The sequence below is a fragment of the Opisthocomus hoazin genome, chromosome 18, assembly GCF_030867145.1.
Source record: "Opisthocomus hoazin isolate bOpiHoa1 chromosome 18, bOpiHoa1.hap1, whole genome shotgun sequence".
Lineage (NCBI taxonomy): Eukaryota > Metazoa > Chordata > Aves > Opisthocomiformes > Opisthocomidae > Opisthocomus > Opisthocomus hoazin.
The window spans coordinates 12,046,803-12,069,303 of NC_134431.1; the positions used below are offsets into that span (position 1 = coordinate 12,046,803).

The 22,501-nt window shown below is 41.5% G+C and overlaps 1 protein-coding gene and 1 long non-coding RNA gene across 3 annotated transcripts in view; both read right to left on the reverse strand.

The window, feature by feature from the left end:
* Positions 1-2,945: 2,945 nt before the first annotated feature.
* Positions 2,946-4,138, reverse strand: LOC142363536 (uncharacterized). The gene is made up of 3 exons (XR_012765793.1): positions 4,049-4,138; positions 3,077-3,213; positions 2,946-2,987 (listed from the first exon to the last, which is right to left on the reverse strand). It is a non-coding gene; the product is annotated as an uncharacterized LOC142363536 (long non-coding RNA).
* Positions 4,139-7,271: 3,133 nt separating this feature from the next.
* Positions 7,272-22,501, reverse strand: part of ZNF217 (zinc finger protein 217) — a 28,528-nt gene continuing 13,298 nt past the window's right edge. For both annotated transcript variants that reach the window (XM_075438602.1, XM_075438603.1), the window contains exons 2-6: positions 19,361-21,131; positions 17,001-17,126; positions 14,534-16,126; positions 10,687-10,815; positions 7,272-9,396 (exon numbers count right to left, since the gene is read on the reverse strand). In XM_075438602.1, coding sequence (XP_075294717.1) covers positions 10,706-10,815; positions 14,534-16,126; positions 17,001-17,126; positions 19,361-20,744 — 3,213 coding nt within the window. In that variant the 5' untranslated portion in view covers positions 20,745-21,131 and the 3' untranslated portion in view covers positions 7,272-9,396; positions 10,687-10,705. The remainder of the gene's footprint in view (positions 9,397-10,686; positions 10,816-14,533; positions 16,127-17,000; positions 17,127-19,360; positions 21,132-22,501) is intronic.

A 22,501-nucleotide genomic window follows, 5' to 3' on the forward strand; every position in this document is an offset into this window, starting at 1 on the left:
TTAATAAAAGTTAAATGTTTTCGTAGGAAAATCAGGCTTGGTGGTTTGTGATTCTTTTATGTACAACACGAATATTACATTATTCAACAATTCAGGAATAAATTTAATTCTGTCTGTCTTTGCTGAATGTTTTACAATTTAAATAGCTGGTCTGACAGTGAAGTCCGGGTACTAAGGAGAGATCGATTAGCTCCAGAAGGTCACCAAGGTCATGGTACAAAGGACTCCAGCTGGGACATCACCAAGTCTGTGGGAGGCAGGAGAGGAGAGCCTGGGACCAGGGGCTGGGGCTACCACCGCAAGTGGGATTACCTGACTCGCCTTCCCGAGGCACCGCAAAACGGGAAGGATCCACGGTTTGCTCTGAAATTTAAAAGCACAGAAGTGCCACCTGAGCTGGCCAGCCCTGACAGACAGCCCCGTCCACCACCTCAATCCCCTCCACGGGTGAAGGGGTACCCGGGATGGGGACACCTCCGCGTGGGGCCATCGCCTGCGCCCAGGCACACCCTGAGCCATCCTGGGGCTTTGCAGGCAGCCGATGCCCCACGTTTCTGAGCTGGTCTGGGGCACGGCTGCGGAGCACACCCCACCCGGCACAGCGCCTTGGGACCTTTGTGTCACTCAGGACAGCTTATTAGGAAGATTTATAGTTGGGAAAACAAAAGTTTAGAGGAACAAAAGGCAACCCCGTGTACCCTCAGCATCTGTTCCCGGCTCACACTGACTCCTCAGCCCCAGCTCAGAGGCAGTTCTGGACCAAATCGAGCTCCAGACCTCAGGCTAAGGACAGGGAAGGCTGCAAAGCAAACAGTCTTCATGGAAAGAGAGGTAACGAGCATCACGAGAACAACAATCCAAAACAGAGTAGAACAGCTCAGGTTGTATCAAGTCGCTCCCCACTACTGGGAAGATCTTTCCTTGTTCACGGGAAGGAGTTGAGGTCCTGAGGATGATGATGGGGAGCCTCCCGGGCACAGCACGCGCAGACAGCCCGGCTGCCGGCGCTTCCCCCCGCCAGGGCCGTGAGCTGGGAGACCCTCTCCTCTGCCCTCCCCCAGCTCACACGGGCAGCGGCAGGGTGCTGGTGTCGGCAGGCGTGCACGGGGCCAGGCTTTTACCAGCGCAGGTGGCAATCAGGAGCCACCCCAAACACACAGCACGGTTCAGGCTACGCGCACGCGAGGAGTGGCCAGGGCCCTCCTCCAAGGGTGTCTGCCCCCGTGCCCTGTTCCTGATGGTCAGCAGCACACTTAGCACCGTAACGGAGCGTGCAGGGAAAGGGACGTGCTCGTGTGGGATTCAGTCAATGTGAGGACACGGTCGCAGGGTCAAGAAGGCACAAGACGGGGTGGGAGCTCTTGGCACCCAGCTCCCTGCTGCCCTGGGACTGCACAGTACATTAAACATCATCTGCATGCCCTAAAGGAGCTCTTAACCAAGCTGTGCTTTGGGGAAACACAGTTCAAACACTGCCTTTATTTTTTCTCAGCACATCAGACCGCTGCAGTCTTGTGGAGCAAGGTCCAGACAACTCCATTTCATAAAATTTAGGACTTTGTGACAGAGTTTTCTGAAGCCCAAACAGTAATCTGTGCTAAGCCCTTTGACGCCTCCTGTGGCTGTCCTGCAAAAGACACTTAAATCGCTAAAATACTAAATGCATCACATGTTTAAAGGGCCCTAGTGAAGGAGGAGGAGGAGGAGGAGACAGCTTCTTGTAGAGACCATCAGAAAAACCTCAACACTAACGAGACTTTGGGAAACCAAGACTGGCTACAGGCTAAAAGTATATTTATTGCAATGGTACTATCACTTAAAGGCATCTATAATGTTTTTAACACAGAAAAGACATACTTTTACTGCTGAAATGTTGCTTTTAGGGATGTAATGTATTGAGGGAATTTGCACAGATGTGGCGGTGAATGCCACCTTCAAAGTGCTGGGGGGACGCTGGCCTGATGGTTGCTCCGCAGCGACCAGGCAGAACAGGGCTGCAACACCGAGGTTGGACATTTCAGGTGCTACTGCAAGGGAAATGTTAGATTACATAAAAGTCATATTGCCCAGAGAAATATAGCTTAAATATCAAGTTTCTTTTTTAAAAAAAATGATGCTAGTTTTACATGAGCACTCAACTGTTACAGTGATGCAAGCACAGCTACAGTTCCTCAGTTACCCGAGCTGCCTCTCTACCAAGCAGTCCTTTTGGCCGGTAGGCTGTGGCTGATTTTTGTTTTTAAAACATTCACTACTAAATTCACCGAATCTGGCTTTCTGAGTGTGCAGGCCAGTGGCGTGGCACAATTCAGGTGTGATTAAGGTGTCCCGAGACTGGGCTCTGTAATTCCAGCACCCAAAGTCACTGACAAGTAAAAAAGGCAAAAAACCAAAAGCAAAGCGTTTAGTTGTACTAGGACAGTCAGGTATTCCCATTTACTTGACAAGAACTGAATGGCAGTAAAAGTGTTTGAGAATTTTGTTTGCTTGTTTTTCTGCAGTAACTAATGAGATATCAATAGCTCTGGATAAACTCATCCCCGAATAAGCTCTGGTTAAATTAACAAAATGGGAAGCCCCTGAGCTTAGGAAAGCAGCAATAAAGCTAAGTTAGAGAAGAGAGGAAATCACATTTTTTTCAAAAAGTCCATCTGTAAGCAATTGTGCTAATGCTTTAAAGATGGATCAGCTCAGGCTTTTGGAGTCAAACAGGAAAACAACCAGAATTCTTATCGGGAAAGAAATTTTTCAACCTGAAAAGAGATTCTGTCAAAATGTCAAAGGCCCAGATTTAGGTTCTGCTAAAAGAGACTTTTACAAGACCCAACCTGAATAGAAACGTTGAGTTCAATTACGTTTTGACCTCAAGCAGAGGGAGGGAGACAAGCAACACAAACCTCAACACGACGCTGAAGGTAAATCAAAAAGAAACCGGACTTACGAAGGGCCAGCTCTCCTCCCGACCCGATTCCACGGAACGCACAGCGCTAACGTGCAGAGCAGAGGGAAGGTGTTTCAGTTGAGGTGTTATTCGCACCAAAGTTGACCAAAAAAATGAGCCTGGGAAACACGTCACCTGGGCAATAAACGTAACTGCAGTGCAGAGCCGTTTCTCCTCGTTCCCCTGAGGACGAAACCTGTAAGCAGACGTCGGAGCACCCTGGCCTGCTGCTGGACAGCGCGGGAGCTGCCGGAGGCTTTGGTGAGAAGCAGCTGGAAACAGGAGGAAAAAATGCAGATTTGGTGAAAATGTGTTTCTGAATTCATTCTAATTTCACTCAGCTATTCTGACCTTCTCTTTTCCTTAACTATTTATGCTTAACTTTGACATTAAAATTCCATTTCGTTTGCTCAGAAGTACTTTCTTTAGCAATGTTTAATTAGATTTTTAAGAACATATTTATATATATCAAAAAAATCAGAAGTAGTCTAAACTGAAACAACATATTCTGTGGTAAAATAAAACTGAACTTTTTTTTAATTTGGTAAGAGGGGGCATTTTTTTCGCTTTAAGTGAAAACTATTCTGTGACTTTTCCAGAGTCACAGGAAAGCCAAGCAGCCTGGTGCTTCCCTGGCGGATGCAGCAGCGCCGGCTGCTCCTGCCCCCACAAACCGCACCGCCGGTGGAGGGAGGAGATCGTGGGAAGGTGCTTTGCAACTCAGCAAGATGAAGAGTCACTAATTAGGTCACGACTTTCACAGAGGATTCCATAGGTCGCTAATTAGGTCAGGACGTTCATAGAGGTCCAGTGGAAGATGTCCCTGCTCATGGCAGGGGGGTTGGAACCAGATGATCTTTAAGGTCCCTTCCAACCCAAACCATGCTATGATTCTATGATTAATGAAGACACTTTATGTGTGCAAAACGAGTTTTAAATGCTAAAGTATTCCATAATTATTTACTAGACCAGATTTGCTCACGCAAATGGTTTTGTCCCTAAGATTCTCGCAAAGCAATGCCTGCCTTCTAGTGATATGCATCACGTAATTCATCATAAAATCTTGAGCAGTCAAAAATAACGGTAGCCAGCAGCTGAACTGCGCACCGAACGCTTTTCAGTCAACACTGCCAGGCGGGCAGATAAATTCGGCGATCAGGCCTCCGCCGGCCGCTCCCTCCGGCCCAGCCCCCTCGTCACGCAGTGCCTGGCGCTGCACAGGCGAGGGGAGCGGGCCGGCACCCTCCTGCCCGCACAGCCCGCCCGGGGCCGGCAGCCTCCCGCCCGCCCAGGCCAGGGGAGCGGGCCGGCCCCCTCCCGCCCGCCTCGGGGCCGCCGCTCTCTGCGTTCGCTCCCGCCTCCTCTTGCGCCCTCACTAACGGGTCCGGGAGCCTCACGGAGCTCGCGCAGCTGCTCCCGTGCCGACAGCGCCACCTACCGGCCGCGCCGAGCCTCGCCGGGGGAGCCGCCCCCTCAGGCCGGGCGCTGCTGAGGGGCGCTCCACGCGCGGACGGCGGTAACGAGCTGGGCACGGCTCGCAGGGGCTGGGGGACACGCGTGAGGGGGTGAACTCGTGGAGGCCCCTGGAAGCCGACAGGGACGGTGCCCTGTGCGCAGGGAGCCGGGGGTAACCCCAGGGGAAGCAAAGGGAGCAGACTGCTGGCAAGGGAGCGGTGTCACCAAAACCCAGAGTTGGCCCAGTTCCAGGCTTCGTTATCTGCAGAGAGATCCGGCGTGGTCCCGAGCCAGGGGTGTTGCTCTCGTACAGGTCCCCGCAGAAGGAGCACAAAGCTGCTGTACCTGCCCGCAGCAGCCCAGGCTCAGCTCAGCCAACGCCAAGAACAGAATCAGGAATGGACAGTCAGGGGAGGTGCCACACCTGCAGACATTGAACTCTCTGAAGAAGAGACGCTGTCGGGTCTGCGGGGAGAGCAGAGGCCGAGGCGGCAGCCTGAGAAGCGCTGGACAGGCAGAATTTCTTGTTCCGAGCCGGCTGCGCAGCCCGGCCTCACGCCACAACGGCTGCGCAGAGCCACCGACTGCGGCAATATTTCACGTATGACCCAACACTGGACCCAGTTTATCAATAACAAACTCCAGGCTACCAGAACTGCACGTCATACAACAGGCCCTTGTTACAGATACCAACACACGTCAAAATGGGCACTCTTATCATTAGCATGTAGTTACTCAATCTGCATAATTACATGTGGTAATCATGCTGCAGCATGTTTGGAAATGCTAGATCTCATTTTCCCCAGTAATCCCAAATCGTATTAATATCTTCTGTAGGAACTACTACTTTGGATGTTATGAATTAATATTAAGATGGAATTGAATTAAATGTACTGATTTTAATGTCATGAATGCACTCATAACTATTTTTTCCCCTGAGAACCATCTGCAATTTAGAGACTTGCTAATCCTAATTAAATGCACTTTTCTTAAGTGTGTGCAAATGAACAGAGAAATCTGCTCAGTAACGCACTTGCATATTTTCTTCTTTCACAAAGAGGAAGAAGAAACTGTTGTGTGATTTAAGATGAGATCTTCCTCGTCAGAGGAAATGAGCATTCCTTCTTCATGATTTCAAGACAGTAGTCTATGTAACTTAACTGGTAATTCATTAAAAGCATGGGAGGAAGATCCCTCAAACAAGTGTTTATAATGCTGATCTGAAGAGATCTGCGGAGAAACACCATATTCCAGTGTCTCAGGCAGTAGTTGAAGTCCTCTGATACTCTGCTCGGAGGCAACAAACAGAACTCAGCACCCCGCGGCCTATTACGCAAACTGGTCAGCATCGAGCCTTGTGGGCGCGAGGAGTGAGGAACCGGAGCAGACCATGGAGTCAGGAGCAGAGCTCACCAACCCCTCAACTACAGCAGCTTCATCCACACCAACAGCAAAAGGACGCCCTAGATGTATTCACTGGCTCCATTTCTTTTTTGTTTTGGCCTTGTCCCCAAAGAGAGTCTCAACCTTTCAATTAACCCTGCTTAGACTGGAAATAATAAAGGATTGGCGGGGAAAAAAGTTTTAGCGGTATTAATGCAGCTCACAACTGAGAAACAAATTCTATGACAAAACAGACATGGTAACACTGACAAAAACACCTTCAAAATCCCCCACTGCTTGCAGATGCAAGAGACTTGAAGCCTAAGACTTTCAATCTTCAGTCAAGTATCCTTGCACTGGTTCCACACTTTTAACACCTCCCTCTCAGTCACTTACTGAGATTTGCTCTAATTTAACAGTTTGCATAGCTCAGGTATCAGTACAGCAACGCAGGCATCTGATACCTAAAGTCAGTGGAATACACATCTATTGCCTCCAAGTCAGTCTAGCTTATCGGAAACTACTAAAGGCAAAAAGGAGGACCCTTAGCACCAAGAAGCACTAAAGGAAAGCCATGGTTAATAGTAAAGATGAGTTGCAAAGCTCACACTTACTTCTTGTACGCTGTCTAGCCACACCGTCGCTCAGCACTGCGCAGAACACCACCCTCAGCCCCGCCAAACGTCATCAGTAGCAAGGCTCCGGTTTGCGCACCGCCCCTTGCAGAGCCAGTGACAGACCCACACAGCAGCTCGTTCTGTTCCTAAGCTCCCACTTCAAAAGCTGTGCTGTTGGGAAGGAGAAAAGCTTCACTCAAGGCAAGAAACTAGTCTAACCTACCTCTACAAACGGCATCATGGCGACGAGTGCCAGCCTAGCACAGGAACCAAAAGCTTCACCTGTGATGTGAGCGAGGCTGTGGTCACTCCTACAAGTGCCCTTATAAATGCGGTTGACTTACACGGGGGATCTCATCTGATGGGCTCCCTTTGTCACGAGTTGCCTTTGGAAAGTCTTTCCCAGCCGTCTTCCAAGCTCAAGTTCTGAAATCTGGTCAGAGGTGGTGGTGAGGTCTGACACCTCAGCTGAGTTCCAGGAACATGGCATGTTTTCCAGAACATACTTGGTTTCAAAAACAGTTTAAGCCCATGCAAATGCTGAAGCCTCACCAAAAAAAGAAAAAAAAAAAAATCCATGCTCCCTTCATAATTTTATTACCACAAAGAATGCATACAGTAACTCAATTTCCTTTCTTGAAGGAAAATAACTGAAAGAAGAAACAAAAGGTTTCCTATTAAGCCTCACAGACGGATCTTCTCGGAAGTGACTCGGTATTTTCATATAAGCAATTAAACTGGGCATGAATTTAGTTGGTTATTGGCAGGTTTTCCTTCTTCCCCTCCCACAGCAGTGCGAGTACGACGAAAGGTCAAGTGAATACGAAGTTTCAGGCAACTCATTTTAGGCTTTAAAAGCAAGACACAGAAGCCAGTTCTGCAAAACACCAAGTCTATATTTACATCAACATGTAATAACATACTCAACTAAAGTGAAATACATCATAAATTAAATGAGTAATGTGTGCCTACTGCTTGACAACTTCCGGTTTCAACAATTAAAATAAACCAAAATGGAATGAAATAAATACATAAACAAACAAACAAAAAAAATCAACAATTTGTACCTCTATATATGCACTGTTATTTCCAAAGAAACATACAAAACCAGTAGTATCCCAATAGTTAATACTGATGGGCAAAGTGTATTCTGAAGTACAGGGGTGTGCTGCCATGAAATAAGAGTCTTCATGTCCATTTTTCCATTCCAATCCCAGGATAACTACCAAAGCAAGCCTTGAGGGAAAGTGTACCAGCATGAAGGGAGATTAAAAACAAACAAACAAGTCTTAGGTCTGTTTGCTGAAACATCTTAAAAACCAGCCCCGTACATTTTAATCACAGAACCCCGTAAGGTACACAGACGATAGTTACTGCATGCATTCTATAAGACTCATTGAAAGATCACGCAAAAAAATAGATTAACCATTTCCAAGTGAATTCATCTTCAAAAAATAGGCTATAAAAGTGCAAAACTAGGAAAACAAAAATCTAGATTATGTACATATGGCTCAGCTTATGAACAGGAAAAAAGGTAAATAGTGTACAATTTCCTGATACACAGCACTTCATTACATCGCCAGTTTACAGAGACATTAAAAATAGGTCCCATATACAGGAACTAAGACATAAAACTGGAACATCTCAAGTTGCATAATGAAAAAACAAGAGTTTCTAGGTTTTGCTATTTTACATTTGCTGTATGAGGGAAGAGAGCAAAATGAACAGTGCAAAAATTTTCATTTTTTGTTTTACTAAAATATATGGAAGTCAAAGCCAGGTACAGAAGAAATTAACTCTTAACTACAGGCTTTATGAGAAGCAACGAGGAATGCAAGTCAAAAATATGCAATAATTCTGCTTTACTGGCTGGTAACTGGCCATCTTCCCTTTACAAAAATTAAACTGCATGTGCATTAGAAAAAACTCTTGTTGTCTTCACAAAAAAATAAAAGGAGATATTCTCTCATCAACAGGTTATTTCTCACTTACTTTAAACACCCAGTAAATGCTAAAACTCGACATCAAGAAACTTCCAAGCAGGCTACACCATAGCCACATCCCTTTTGAAGTCTGTAGATCCCATACTCATATTGCAAGTCTGTTTGTTTGTGACTTTACAGTTTGGAAAAAGGTGCAAAGCAGTTTTCCTCTAAATGTAACTGTACTGAGTTTAGTACAAAACTAAACATTTGAAACATTTAGATTAGTATCGTTTCTCACGGAAGTCCTAGGTATTTTCTGCTGTAAAAGTTTGTATAGATGTTCGTAGAGATGTTTAAGAGGCTTCTCTGAAGAACAGCAGCCAATGCCAAGAGAAGAATCCAACCGTATTTCAGGAACGCCATACTGAAATCCAAATGTCAAGTATTGCCTCATTCTTGCATTTAAAAATACGCTGGAAACAACCCGAGGAAACAGATCCCTCCAGCACATTATGGTCCTAACATATACAAGGCAGATCAGCATAATGTCAGCACCATTGCTTTGATGTTCACAACATTTATAAACCGGACAGTTTCAGACAGTTAATTTGGAAGTTGTTGGACAAAACTGACATCTTTCAACAGAAAAAACACAGATGAGAAACTTTCACCTTTATGAAAAAGGAGCATTAAGCCAACAGGATTTCAACTTCAGTATCTACAGTTTACCTGAGGTGCAATGATATATATATTCTTTTAAAGAGAAACTCTTCAGCAGCGCTCAAGTATGTAAAAATATAATTCCTACCTAATATTTGGTCAATTAAGTCTAATGAAAAATACTTAAAAGTCAATGCCAAGATATACATTCTCCACACACCTTCATAATCCAATTGTCTAGACTAAATTTTTATGGCTATTTGGTACAAAATGTTAACAGAGACAGTATTATAGAACTGTAGTGTTTTTATACACAGTACAATCACAGCTTAGTTCAGTAGCTTTCACCATCCATTCTTCCTCAAAGATGAACTGCAGGTATAACTCCATAAAACATGCACTTGTGTCCTTAGACCTAGGGGAAAAAAGAAAAAAAAATGTTTTGTGGTACACAACTATAAAATAGTACAAGATATTTTTTGTTGTGAGGAGTATCTTTAAAAGACAAAGGGAATTTCTTCCACACCCTTGCATAAGCGTGTTTAGAAATTGATATTGCCATATAAGGTCTGTGTCTTCTATCTGCCTAATAATAGCTGACAGTAAAGCCTACTTTTGAAGATACTCAAGCCCCAAGTAGAAATACAGGCAGGAAACTGAGTTAGCTTTAAAAAGCAGAACTGGACAAAAATATACTTAGTAGGGTGACAATAAAAGCAGCAAGATTAGAAGAATATCAAGCAATAAAACCAACTATTTTAAAAGCTGTCAACTAGATGTCAGATAGCTCTGCTCCCCAGATACGTAAAACCTTTCCATAAAACAGTGCATGCTGGTCCAGGTGCTATAGCATTCAAGAAGTACCTTCTTAAATTTGGATGAGAAAAATTATCTGTAGCTCTGGGTTTGAAAAAAGCATACAGATATATTTATTTGTAGTCTTATAGAGTACTTATCTCCTTAGCAGCTAAGAGTGTTGCAAACACAATGGGGTGGTTAAGTTCTGCGGTGCAGCTACAGAAATGAAGAGATGAAGCATGAGAATTCCGAACACCAGGCTAATTCTTTTCACTTGACCTGCTTCCCTAAGAGGCTACACCCACCCCTCAGTCAGACAAAGGAAAAATTATTTGTAACAACCTCTCCAGTATACCAAGATAAACTGTCAAGGAGCTATCAGGAAACCCTTACTTCTTTATGAAATAATCCACCAAAAAGAGTCTTGCTCTTTGAGGCAATGCTCGCAATCTTCAGAAGTTGTACAATGAGTAGTCTGCCTTTTCAAGAAGGACTAACCAACACAACCTCGCAGAGGATTCCTGAACTATGGTAACAGGCACTTCCGCTCATTTCTAGTTCTCCACACGATGTTCTCTCACCCCCATGTACTGACCTCAGGGGAAAGCCCTTTCATTGAACACTTCCCACCGGTATTGTAACTAATTAATACATTTATTTATTGTTAGCCCTTCCATTTCTTTTAGAAAAGGAGCATCTAAGTACTTTTTATGCAGGCCGTTACCACTATTCAAAATAACCAATGCTGCTACACCAGTACTTGGTTGACTTCGTAAGAGAGGGGGAATTTGTATTTTCAGCTGTTCTGGTTCAGACTTTCATAATCTCTCATCATGCTATGCAGCAGCCTTTGATGTTCTGAGTACATAATGCAACATTTAAATAACAGTTCAAAAAGCTTGGTTACCATTTGTTGAAGTAAATGATTAAGTCTTCTTGTCATTTGGTTGAAAGTGTGCGTTACCAATGAAACTTTCGTAACTTCGCTTTTGTAGCACACTGCTAGATAAGTGTTGGTATGACACCGATCTCTTTCCTGACAAAAACAAATTTAGAGGAGTTAGAATTATTTCCTGCTGATCTAATTGGTCAGACATTCAATTGTGAGCAGGTCTACGTTAGCATCCAGAATCCCAGAGTACCACAGATGCTACCACAAATCATCTCACAAGCAAGGCCCAAGACAAGATATCCCTAGTCCTATTAAAAGATTGTATGAAATTCAGTATCCAGAACAAATACAAGAGGAATGACAAATATTAGTAACTTTGTTTTAAGCTGTATACACATGATGTCCATCTCTCCAGATTTTGCTCATGTTATTTGCAAGAAGTAAATATCTTAACTCATCACACAGCAGGCTCCTTTTTAATGTATAAGTGCTGCATTACAGTTTCTGTGTTTGAAAAATGAATTTTTGAATATGAGCATTGGAGAGGAAAACCAGGTATACTGCATATTGCCATCATAGATTATATGGCATTTGTGACACTTTAAAGAGTGTTAATATACATTTACTTGAAGACCTTTGTTAAGCAATTTTCTGTCTAGTATACAGGTAATTTCATGTTTACCCAAGACCACTAATTCAGATTTATACATGTGAAATCAATGCCTGTTCCATATCAAATCTTATTAGCTTAAACAGTCAAAAACAGTTCATAAAATTACGGAAAAAAGTCAAGAATCATTACTCCCACAGGATACAAAAAGCCAAACCGCCATCTATACACCATGAAAGCTTTAAATGCAGCACTGAAAAAACCTAGCAAGCTTTAATTAAATTAAAATGGTAAAGCTAAATTAATATTTCAACAGAATCTACAAAGCCATTGGAGTGTGTCATGAGCAATTGTCTTTAATTTGCAGCCTCTGCCAGATCAATCAGCCAACAGGTTATCCTCGATAGCACGTTGCCATTGCAAAGGCAACTAATTTGAAAATAACACAAACTGAGTGGTTTCAGAATGTTTCTGTCTCTTAAGGGCAACATCAAATGGCAGAGCTTACAAGCAATAACAGAAGGCATCATGCTTTAATCAAGTTTGCCAAGTGGAACATATTCTCATGACAACTTGATCCAGCATTTAACATGCGACATAACATGTTCATAGGACCTAAATAACGTTGCCACAAGGCACACAGGCCCTTAGAAAAGGTTTTGACATCATGTTTTATAATATCACCAGAGTTCAATAAAAAGACTACAGAAACCTGCAGGTCTATACCTGCAGTACTTGCATATGATATCTTACAAAATACATTTCTGAGACGTTGCAATTCTTCAACAAACAGTTGTACTTCAGCTTTTTAACAAAAAAAGAATTTGCAGAAACTTTCATCTTCACTGTCTCCACCCACATTAAAGCTCTAAATACTGAGAATTTTACCTGTCTGCTATCCTCCACCCTCTCACACAACTATCAAGGTTTGGGCTTGGTACTTCTGAGCAGAATGGTTGGAAAACTAGGAAATTAGCCTTAAAGGCCTACATTTTATTGCACGGAGCTTTATTGAAGTTGCTAAGAAAACCCACAGAGGGGGTCTTGTTTCACACGTCTTTCCAATGTAGGTAACAGCCATAAAAAGTTGCTTTTCTTGCTCTGAGACAGCACTGTGTAACAAACAATGAAATCTTTATTTCCATGACAACAATACCGTCAAATTAGTTGCAGCCATAGTTTGGGAGCTCTAACAAGAAACAGTAGAAAGTTCTTGACTACAGGCTACTGCCTCCAGGCTCGTACCAAAGAAGAGGAAGAAAAGGCTACCACAGATTTTTCTGGCAGACAGGTGGAGCTTTCAAAAGAAGAACAATGTGGATTCCAACGAAGTCACTGTTTAAAAATAGTATTGCATCAACTGCTACTTCAATAGGTTAAACTCCCCAAGACTACTGGCAAAATAAGAGAATTTCCCTATCCGAGATGTACAGTAATGCTGGAAAGGGGCAAGACACTGCCCACCATCTAGTCCTCAGGGTACAGATATTCTTGTCTAGCTGGTTGAAGCTGTAAGACTTTTTAACTTTCTCCTTCCTGTATTCATGAAAATTAATAGCGTTTTCTACATCAGGAGCATTCCTTCAAACTCCTGAATGTTCTATCTGCTCAACAAATAGCGATGTCATGGAGCACAAGTCCTCAGTCAGTGCAAATTAACATAGTTTAGTCCTTAAGGACAGTCATGTCCTCCACCAATTGTTGAGATCACATGTCAAGTTCTTAGCTGCTATCAACCATTAATTTAAAAAAAAAAAATCTTGCAAAGCGCTGTAAATTCCACAACTGCACAAATTACTTCTGTGCTCAGAAAAAACCCTGTATGTATTTTGTTCTCTCAGATCACTAGGAATCAAAAGACAGCAATAAAAGACAGCAATAACATTTGTCCTTCTGCCTGTCGCTCTGCATTCTATGCATAACCTGGTGCCCATTTTACATTCCTCATAGCAATTCATGGTACAGTTCATGGTACACAGACAACGCTCTTCACGAAACCCGGAATTAACTCCATTTCGCAGTCACTTCAGTGAGTCAACTGCGATGCTGGCTTTTCCTTTATCCACTACCTACCCAGCCTGGAAACAGAACTAACACTTTCCTTCATCCCTCCATAACTCACTAGCAAGCCTGAATATTTATGAAGCCCACAACCTTAAAACAAGTGGAAAAAACAACCAGAACAAATTTACCAAATACATTTTTTGCCACATAACTAAATGCAGATTTAGTATTTTGCAGTTCGCTCTGACCTAAGGTAGCACACCCCTGCTTGTTGTGAATCCAGACTACTTCAGAATAATCTTGCTGCTACCAGAGAATGGGAGTATTCACAGAGTTTAAGAACTCAGCAGAGACTTTCAGACCACACAGCACAGACACTATTCATTTTTATAATTCAAAATTCAGAGTCTTATATTTATAGCTAAGTCCATATTGACCTCAGCTTAAAGTCATAAATACCATCTTCTACAAATAGTCAGACAACTGCTTAAATATCATTTAGCACCTTTTAATCTTGGCCTCCTGCCAAGTTTTGAAAATGTTGACTAAGAACAAAACACAAAACGCATGTATGTCATAAAAGTACCAAAGTTTTCCAAATACATCACAAACATTTATCTCTGCTTAGGCCCAGAATTTTCCACAAAGCATTACTACTTAGTGCAATGAGACAACATAATTAGAAAAGAAGAAATACGATGTCTTCATTTAACAAATTATTCTGTTCCTACTAAAAACTACACATTATAAAAACCCACTGAAGAACAGAGGTATAAGATTTAAATCATAGTTTTAGGATTTGTATTATCCTTTTCTGTAATTGAAGAGTACAATTGTACATGACAATTTTTTTTTGTAAGAGGTTTTATTAATATTCCAGATGGTCCAAGACTTCTTGGATATTAAGCAAAAAGGCTCATTCTATATCCTGGATTAGGTAGCATGTCTGTAGTGCTCTGATGAGCAAACAATACATGCTTGCTATCAGAGACCCATGGCAGGGGGGAGGAGGGGATTTGAGGAACTTTAAATCCCTTTTTAAAATTCAGACCTTCCATGCCCAATTCCCCAAGCCAGGAGTCTGATGAACTTGGATTTTAAATTTAAAATCCAAGCATTGACTAGACTTGGTGAAATGCTAAGTACAGCTTCATTTGCTCTGTTTCAAGGTGGGTGCACACTTATTTATATTTCATTTGCCTTCCTTTGTAACGCTGTAAGACATTTAACTAGGAAGGGATACAGTACCTTCTACTGCAGAGCTGGTTACTTGGCCATTGCTAGATCCACAAGAACTGTAAAGTGATCCAGAGCTATATGGTTCATAGGGTTTGAGAACAGTCAATGCATTAGGCGGATCAACATCATCTGAATTCAGAAGCCCTTGTTTGGTTGGCAAAACAGAGGATGCAGGTTTGGTGCGAGAACATTCCTGAGGTAGCAGATTTGCATATCTGTTTGCAACACGAAATCTGCTCATTTCGTATCTTCTGTAATTAGCCATTGGAGAGTCAGTATGTTCCACAGCTAACACATTAGGTTTCATTCGTTTACCAGATGTTTCACCATAATCTAGATTTACACTGCTCACAGGTTTACCACAATGATAGTCTCTTCCTCGATGAGAAGACCAGGCAGATTCATTTAGTTGAGAGTCGAGAGCCCCACTTGTACTGCTGCTCACTAAACCGGACTGAGACACTGGGGCACTTAGAGCTTTTACTTTAGATTCAGATCTTTTTACTCTGTCCACTACTGGAGAGATACTGGAACTGGAGTGCATTTCTTGCTGAGGTTGTCTATAGTTATTTGCCTGAGCTCCAATATTACTTTGCTGTTTATGAAACTTGAGGTTACTTGGGGCTGTGCTGCTTGAGTCAGCCACTGAAAAGAGAGGGACTTTGTTCTGTGGAGTGTGAGATTGTTTAGCTTTTCCTGTTTGCGACAGTTTTTGCTGTGTAGATGGGGAAGTCTTACTTTTATTAGAATTAAAAGACAGAGGAAGCACATCTTTACCAAGCAGAGCTGGAGGGCATCCAGTGCGTCTGGCTTTAGCTAGAGCCTTGCTTCTACAGCCATTTTTGTTAACGGTGTCAGGATTGTATTTGTGTATCAGCCTCTGGTGCATCATTAGGACTTCTGGGTAAAATGTTCTGTAAGTACAAAACGGGCAGGTTCTGGGTGCTAGCAGGTCTCTAGTTGAAGCCACTGAACATTCTCGTGAAGTCCCAACAGATAAGTCCAAAGGCTTTTCTTGAGAGTTCACCATACGCTTGCGTTCGTAGTTTTCAGTGCACTCTCGCACACCATTCACGTTTTTTCCATCCTTTATAGCACAAACATACTGGACATCATCTCCCTCTGATCCCACAGAAGCCCCTCTCTCTCTTTTATGAGGAACATTGGGCTGAGCTTCCTTTGTTTCCTTCTCAGCCTTTAGTTTTTCCAGGTAAGGAGTGGACACATTCTCGTGTATTTGATTTGAATTGTTACAAACGAAACCTTTGTTCAACTCCCTAGAATTATTTTTCGTTTTTAAAAGGACTGTGCTGCCTATTGCATTGTTCAAGGACAGAACTTCCTTTTGCTGCTTGGTAGGTGGGCAGCCTCCAATATCTTTGGCACATTCAAAAAGCCTCTTCAAATTTTTGGTTTCTTGAGCACCATCAGCAGCCAGCAAGAGCGCTGTCTCCTGACTCTGTAATGAAACTTTGCTGTCACTTTTCATGTCTGCTGCACTATCAGCTTGCTTGTCCTTGTGATGCCTCTCTAAATGATACCTCAGTGAAGTTTTCTGTGCTGCTGCGTACTCACAGAATTCACATTTGTACGGTTTTTCACCTGAAACACAGTTTTATCAGTAAATAAGTTTGATACAGTTTGATTTGAAGTCTCGAATACAGTTAAAGACAAAGGAATAATGTGGACCACAAAACAGTAAAATAGATTTTTCTCTCCCCTTCCACATACTCATAATTCCCAAGCTCATCTAAACAACTACATCTTAATACTTTTGCTAACTACAGTGACATCTTCTGGCTACGATGAAGATCTTTTCCACACGTTGGCTATGTATGGAGATGGTAGCTGACAATATGTTTGGCAGAGATAAGCAAGAAGTATAGCTGTGGGTCAACTCCAACAATTTGAGGCCCCTGATCATACCACAAGTATGCTATTCAACAACACAAATGTTACAGTTCATCTATAAATAGAGCCGTTTCAAAAGAAACAGGGACGTACATTAACAGAAGCAGAAGGAGTTTCCCTGGCTATGAAAAACAGAAAGTCGAACTGAAAAATGCACAGCTTTTTCCCAGGTAGCAACAACTGACAGACAACCAACTTAATACTTGGGAAATAGGCTTTCAAAAAAACAACCAACCCAAAAAAAACCACCACCACCAAAAAACAAACACACCACCAACTTTTTGCTAGACTGCTAAAAAGTAGAAAGAATTAAAAGTTCTTTTAAAATATTGTATTCTTAACAGTAATTAATGTAATTGGCCCTACTCAAAAAAATTTGCACTTATGTAAATAATTAATTCCAATGTCAATTCGACTTTTTTTTTTTTTAACATTAGAGAAAACTTTGTTCTTAATATCAATAATTTTGAAGGCAACTTCGGTTTTTCTTAAGCAAAACCAAACATTCCATCCAACTGAATTCAGCAGACTTCCTTCCCCTCCCACAAAGGTGAAGCCCATTTACCTGTATGAGTTCGGAGATGAATATTGAGGTAATAATTTGAGCGAAAATACTTTCCACAATAGCTGCATTCTCTGGAGGCTCCAAGGTTTTTAACTTTTGCTCTTTCCAAACCATCTTCATTTTTATCTTTGGAAGAAAATATAGCTATATTATGAAGAGCAAATGTAAATTTGGAGTCTCATTTAGAACCATTAAGTAATTATCCTAACTGTATTTTTTAAGGAAAAACACAGAATGATGAACTGTTGTCAACTCCTACAGTCTACGAGTATCTTTTGTTCTGTGCTGCTGCACCCTTAGCAATCAAAGAGTAAAAGAGTTAAAAAGGTTTCTGTCTGTGTCAAGGAACACTGTGGTTAGTGACTGTAACAAAGAAGCCCCAGAGAACAAACAAGATGCAAAACTAGGTCTCAAAGAAGAAAAAAAAAAAAATCATCTTTACTGACCTATAGGAATTTGATGGGGAATGGCCCATCTCAAAAATCATACCGGTTACAAACTGTATTCTTTTATTAAAGCGAGTGCTTCAACTACTAAGTGTGAGTGTGATGATTCAGACTATAAACTTGCTCTGTACACCATGGCAAGACACAGGAAGGTGTTTTGGAAGGAAGACAGAGAGGAAGATGGATTTTCCTATTAATTTTAACACTATTATTATTATTTCTATGTTAATCAATGGAGTGTCATGCCTGTATAACAACATCCTTAGACTTAACAAGTAATCTTCTTTCACTAGAAGCATTGACCCTTAAGCTTTGACAAATATGGGAGTAGGAAAGTGACAGGGTTTGCTGTTCTGTGAAACCTGTATTCTAGGAACAAATTCACAGGTTAAAAATGGGTTCCGCTCAAGTGTAAGCAGCCGGAGTTACCACTGGAGGGCGGCAAGTACGGCATAATGGCGAACAAGAAAGGGGAGAACGCTTACACACAATACACCATTCCAATTAACGTGATTTCTTTGGCAGGCTGAATTGAAAAAAACAACACGACAACTGCAGTAAAACATCCAAGTCAAAGCTGCCTAGAAAGCTACAGCAGGAATAAGAAAGGAGATGATTTGCTCAACTAAGATGTTAAGATAGACAACAGATAGCTTAAAACGGTTCTCTGAAGTTCCTACATGTTGGAAAGCTTCTATATTGGAAATGCTAAGTATGGCTAAACTATGGCTGAGACAAGCCATAGCGGTTTTAAACAAACAGATAATGTCTCAATAAGCATGACTCAGCATCTCACAACAAAAGCTGTTGTAGTCTAGGATAAGACACTGAGAAACAAAACAAGCAAGTTAGCATTAAGTAATAATTCCATTCCTTTGTTACCAGAGGCAAAATAAAGGGCTGCACATTACCAGAAATGGAAAAGTCAGTTGTGTGTGCCAGGACATTCTGTACGTTGTGTCTTTTCTTGAGATTATGCAAGTGTCTGTTCTTTCAATGTAGACTCCAAGCATGCCATACACAAGAGTGCTAGATTACCTAGAAGACTTTTTGCTATTCCTTCTTGTCCCCAGACATGCAATCTTTTTCAGTTAAGGAATCGTTCAGTATCACTTGTTTTTCTAAGACATGGTGATATGCAGAATTAATCCTGGGTAACATACAGACTGAGCTCATCTACTCTGTCCAAGCAAACTGTCAGCAGCCCTTCAAGCAAGAGCAGTTAAATGTCTACCTCTCTTACATACATGATATCCACATATTAATAGCCTGCACGCATGTCCTTGCACAACTAATTTAAAATTGTTGGTTCTGACATTCAGGCTTTCAAGTGACATACAGTTCAAAAGGAACATACAACCCGCAGGTTCACAGAAAAAGTCCGGAATTATTCATTACTTCTCAGGACCTTAACAACTGCTGGTATTGAGCACCGGACATTTTCTGCACTTTTAAGAAAGATGCAGGGAAAAAAGTGAAACTGCAATTATTTCTTCAGAAATACTATTTGTAAAAACACGTGCTGCTGGACAAGAAGGGATATGCAATACTCAAAAGCATCCAGTAAAACTAAGAATCTTGTTCTTGCAGGTGAGAGAGAGAAAGAAGGGCTAAGTAAACACTGACCTTTTCCTAGACTAATTGTTATTAAAAGTATTTCAGTAATTCCAGTAACCCGAATCGTAACTGCAAGAAGGCCCAACACAACTTCAAAGATCTCAAAACAGTGGTGTCAGAACCTTTCTTTCCCTCTCATTTATCTCTCTTCCTCTTCCCCCAACACAGTATTTCGTACCTCTGGCCAGGTTTTGAAAAGATAACTGAGAAAGACAAGGTGCGTTCTTTGGCTCTGAAGAGTTCTTAAACAATGCAGTAACAGCTATTTCAAACTTATGTGCTCAAAATGCTACTCACCTAAATTAAGTGTTTCTGGAAGCCCATCTTCAGATCCATCTTCAGAGCCTCCTTCTATTCGTTCTCCTGCTCCACTTTCATCCAGACTCGCAATTATATCACAGCACGTCCTTGAAGCAGCTGAAGGCTCTCCATCAGTCCGCCTGTCTCTCTTATGTACTCTGGAATGCAGGACTAGCTGGTGGTATGTTCTGAAGGCTTTACCACACTCTGAACAGTGCGTTGGTTTCTCTTTGTTCTGGGATAACTTAGAATCCATCTCCATAGAAGGCACTTCACCACCATGATGTTTCAGTTTGGATAAGTTACCATTCCCTGTATAACTGCTGTTTTTATTTACTTTTGACTTCCCTGTAGTTTCAGTCTGGCTCCTTTTATTTGCATTCCAAATTTCACCAAGTTCTTCTTTATCAGAACATGAATCATCATTGTCTGTACTTCCTTCGTGCCCTAGTTCTTTAGTTTGGCCATGGCCAACTGCAACTTTACCTTTGGTAGCCAGCTGCCATGCTTGATATGTGTTGAAAGGATCTAGTTGAGCTATCCATTTCACAGGTTTTTTGTCATTTTCTGGAGCCACGTTTGGTCTTAAGTTCAAGAATCGGAAAAATTCCTCTCTTTGAGATGTTTCTTCTGCATTAGGTTCACCAGTCACTTGGGGGCTTTCACCACTGGGTACTGATTCTTTGGTGTGCACTTTACTGTGCTCAATTAGAGTCTCTTTATTGAGAAACAGAAAACCACAAACCATACAGATTTTGTAAGGTGATGTTACATTTTCAGTTACATGGTCCTGCACCACTTCATTTATTGTCATGGGGCTTTCGGAACTTTGTTGGTGCTTGTTTCTAGAACCAGGCTTCCCAGTATGCGTTCTCATGTGATTTTTGAGGAACCATGGCTCTTTAAATCTTCTACCACATACATTACACCAATACGTGAAGGAATCTTTATGCTTTTTCATGTGTGCCTCAACATCAAAAGCCTCATTAAATGTCTGTCCACAAACTTCACAACTAAGTTCTTCACTGTCCTTTTCATTGTTTGGCGAAGACAAGTTTTTTCTTACTTGACATTTATCTAGAGGACTAAGATATTCTGCTTCAACACGCAGGACAGCTGGTTCACAAAGAGTGGGCCTATGCTGAGTTAAAACATGCTTTCCAAGTTCTTCAGGATGTTTAAAAGTCTCGTCACAAAACATGCAGTCCAGAGGCATGCATCCCTCAGCTTGCATGAGAAACTTTTCTTGCAAGCTTTTGTAAGAAATTGTGTTTGTTCCTTTTATTGTCATTGAGGCATCATTATTCTCCATCTGTGCACCAACGGTACTGGCTATTCCATCCGGTCCATCCATATATGCCAAGAGAGGCTGAGTTGGCATGTTTCCTATGTTCTGTTCCCTATTATGTGTTTTAATGTAAGGTTTCAGTTCTTTGGGGATGCTCACTGATCACAATAAGGACACTTGTAAAGTTCTCCAACGTGTGCTTACAAGTCTGCTGAGATAAAAGACCTTTGCCAGGAAAAAAATTTTTTCCACAAGCAAAAAATTATTTCTTCTGCATTTTTATATGTGTTCACACATCACTGAAAGTGTATCCATCGGTTCTCAGTGACGGGATGAGGGCTTTTTGAACTATTTCTTGTGATTTTTCAAGTCAGTAGAAACAGTCAGTTGCACTTAGTTTTTATGTATAAACATTTCAAATAGTTGCATTGGGCGAAATACACTCAAGGACAAGTTCAGTGCCACAAAGAACTCCAGCACCTGGGCAAGAGAGAAAAGAGTCAGACTTTTCAAAAGAAAAAAGAAAGCTATTGTCTCCCAAATAATGAAAACAATAGGGCTGGAGAACTATCGAATGCTCTTGAACACAGAAGACATACTTCTAATAAACAGTCAATGAGGGACAGTTAGAAGGCACTCTGGTCACTTTTCTGCCCACTGCAGTTGAAATAGTATGGTTTTGAACATCTCTGCATTCCATTAGCTGGGCTTCTGTATTAAGATTGCTATATAAAAGCAGTTTTGTCTACTATCTATTTAAACCTATTCTTATCCAGTTACATAAAGCTGTCGAAACCATATTTCAATACATCCATTGCTGAATTCAGAACAAGTAAATGCAGCAAGCCAAAGTAACCTTTCCTCGAACCTGTGAAACCAGTGTTTAGAGGCACAATAATAGAACTTTGTTTGTTCTCCAAAGGCTGTTGAGCAAAAGACACACACACCCCCCCACTAGACAGCTTGGAATTAGCTTTCATAGTTCTGGTACACAGTGAGTGTCCAAACAAATCTTTGTATTCTATCTGTGGTGGAATCACTATTCACTGATTCCACCACTCAAAGCTTTTACTATCATCCCCAGATTTACAGCCTCTGTGGCAATTTAGGCTGGTACACCTAGATCATCTCAAAGTTTGAAATAAACTAATGATACTGTTTCGTGAACAGTAGCTTAGTATTTAAATCATCTAAGAGGCCAACTATTACACTGAAAAAGGAAATGCTTCGAATTTCAAATTGCATGGACCAAAAAAAAAGTGTACTTTATTGATTATACTCAAAAGGGAAGGTTTAAGATTCCACAAGATTAAAAAGGGTTATAATACAGTTAATCACAACTCCAGTTTACATCTCTAAGTCTGTAAGAATTATAACATCTGCTAGCAGCAATTAATGGCCACTACTCTTTGTGCTGTCAAATTATAGTACTGTGGAGCTCAGGACTCTGCTTGATCAAATTTTTGGATAAAGGAAAAGTCTACCAAACTAACAGAAGACCATATAAATTGAAGAGGAGTCATTCTGAGATGAGGCATGTTTCCCAATACATGAATATCTAATGAAAAGAATGCATTCAAAATTTGACTCAAACTTCAAACTTTCACAAATTATTTCATAAAAGACAGCTGGCCAGTGATTCACACTACTTGAATTCATATACACCAAAACACAACATGCTCTATAGCTCTTACAGCACAAGACAGTATTGGCAAAATAAGGTTTTAAAATTCACCTCAACTTCAACCTTTGCCTTGCTTTTATTTGGAAAAAATGGAAATATTTTGCTTCATTTCAGCCAAAGAAAGGGTAACAATTCAAACACAACCCTATAATATTTCAGGCTACAG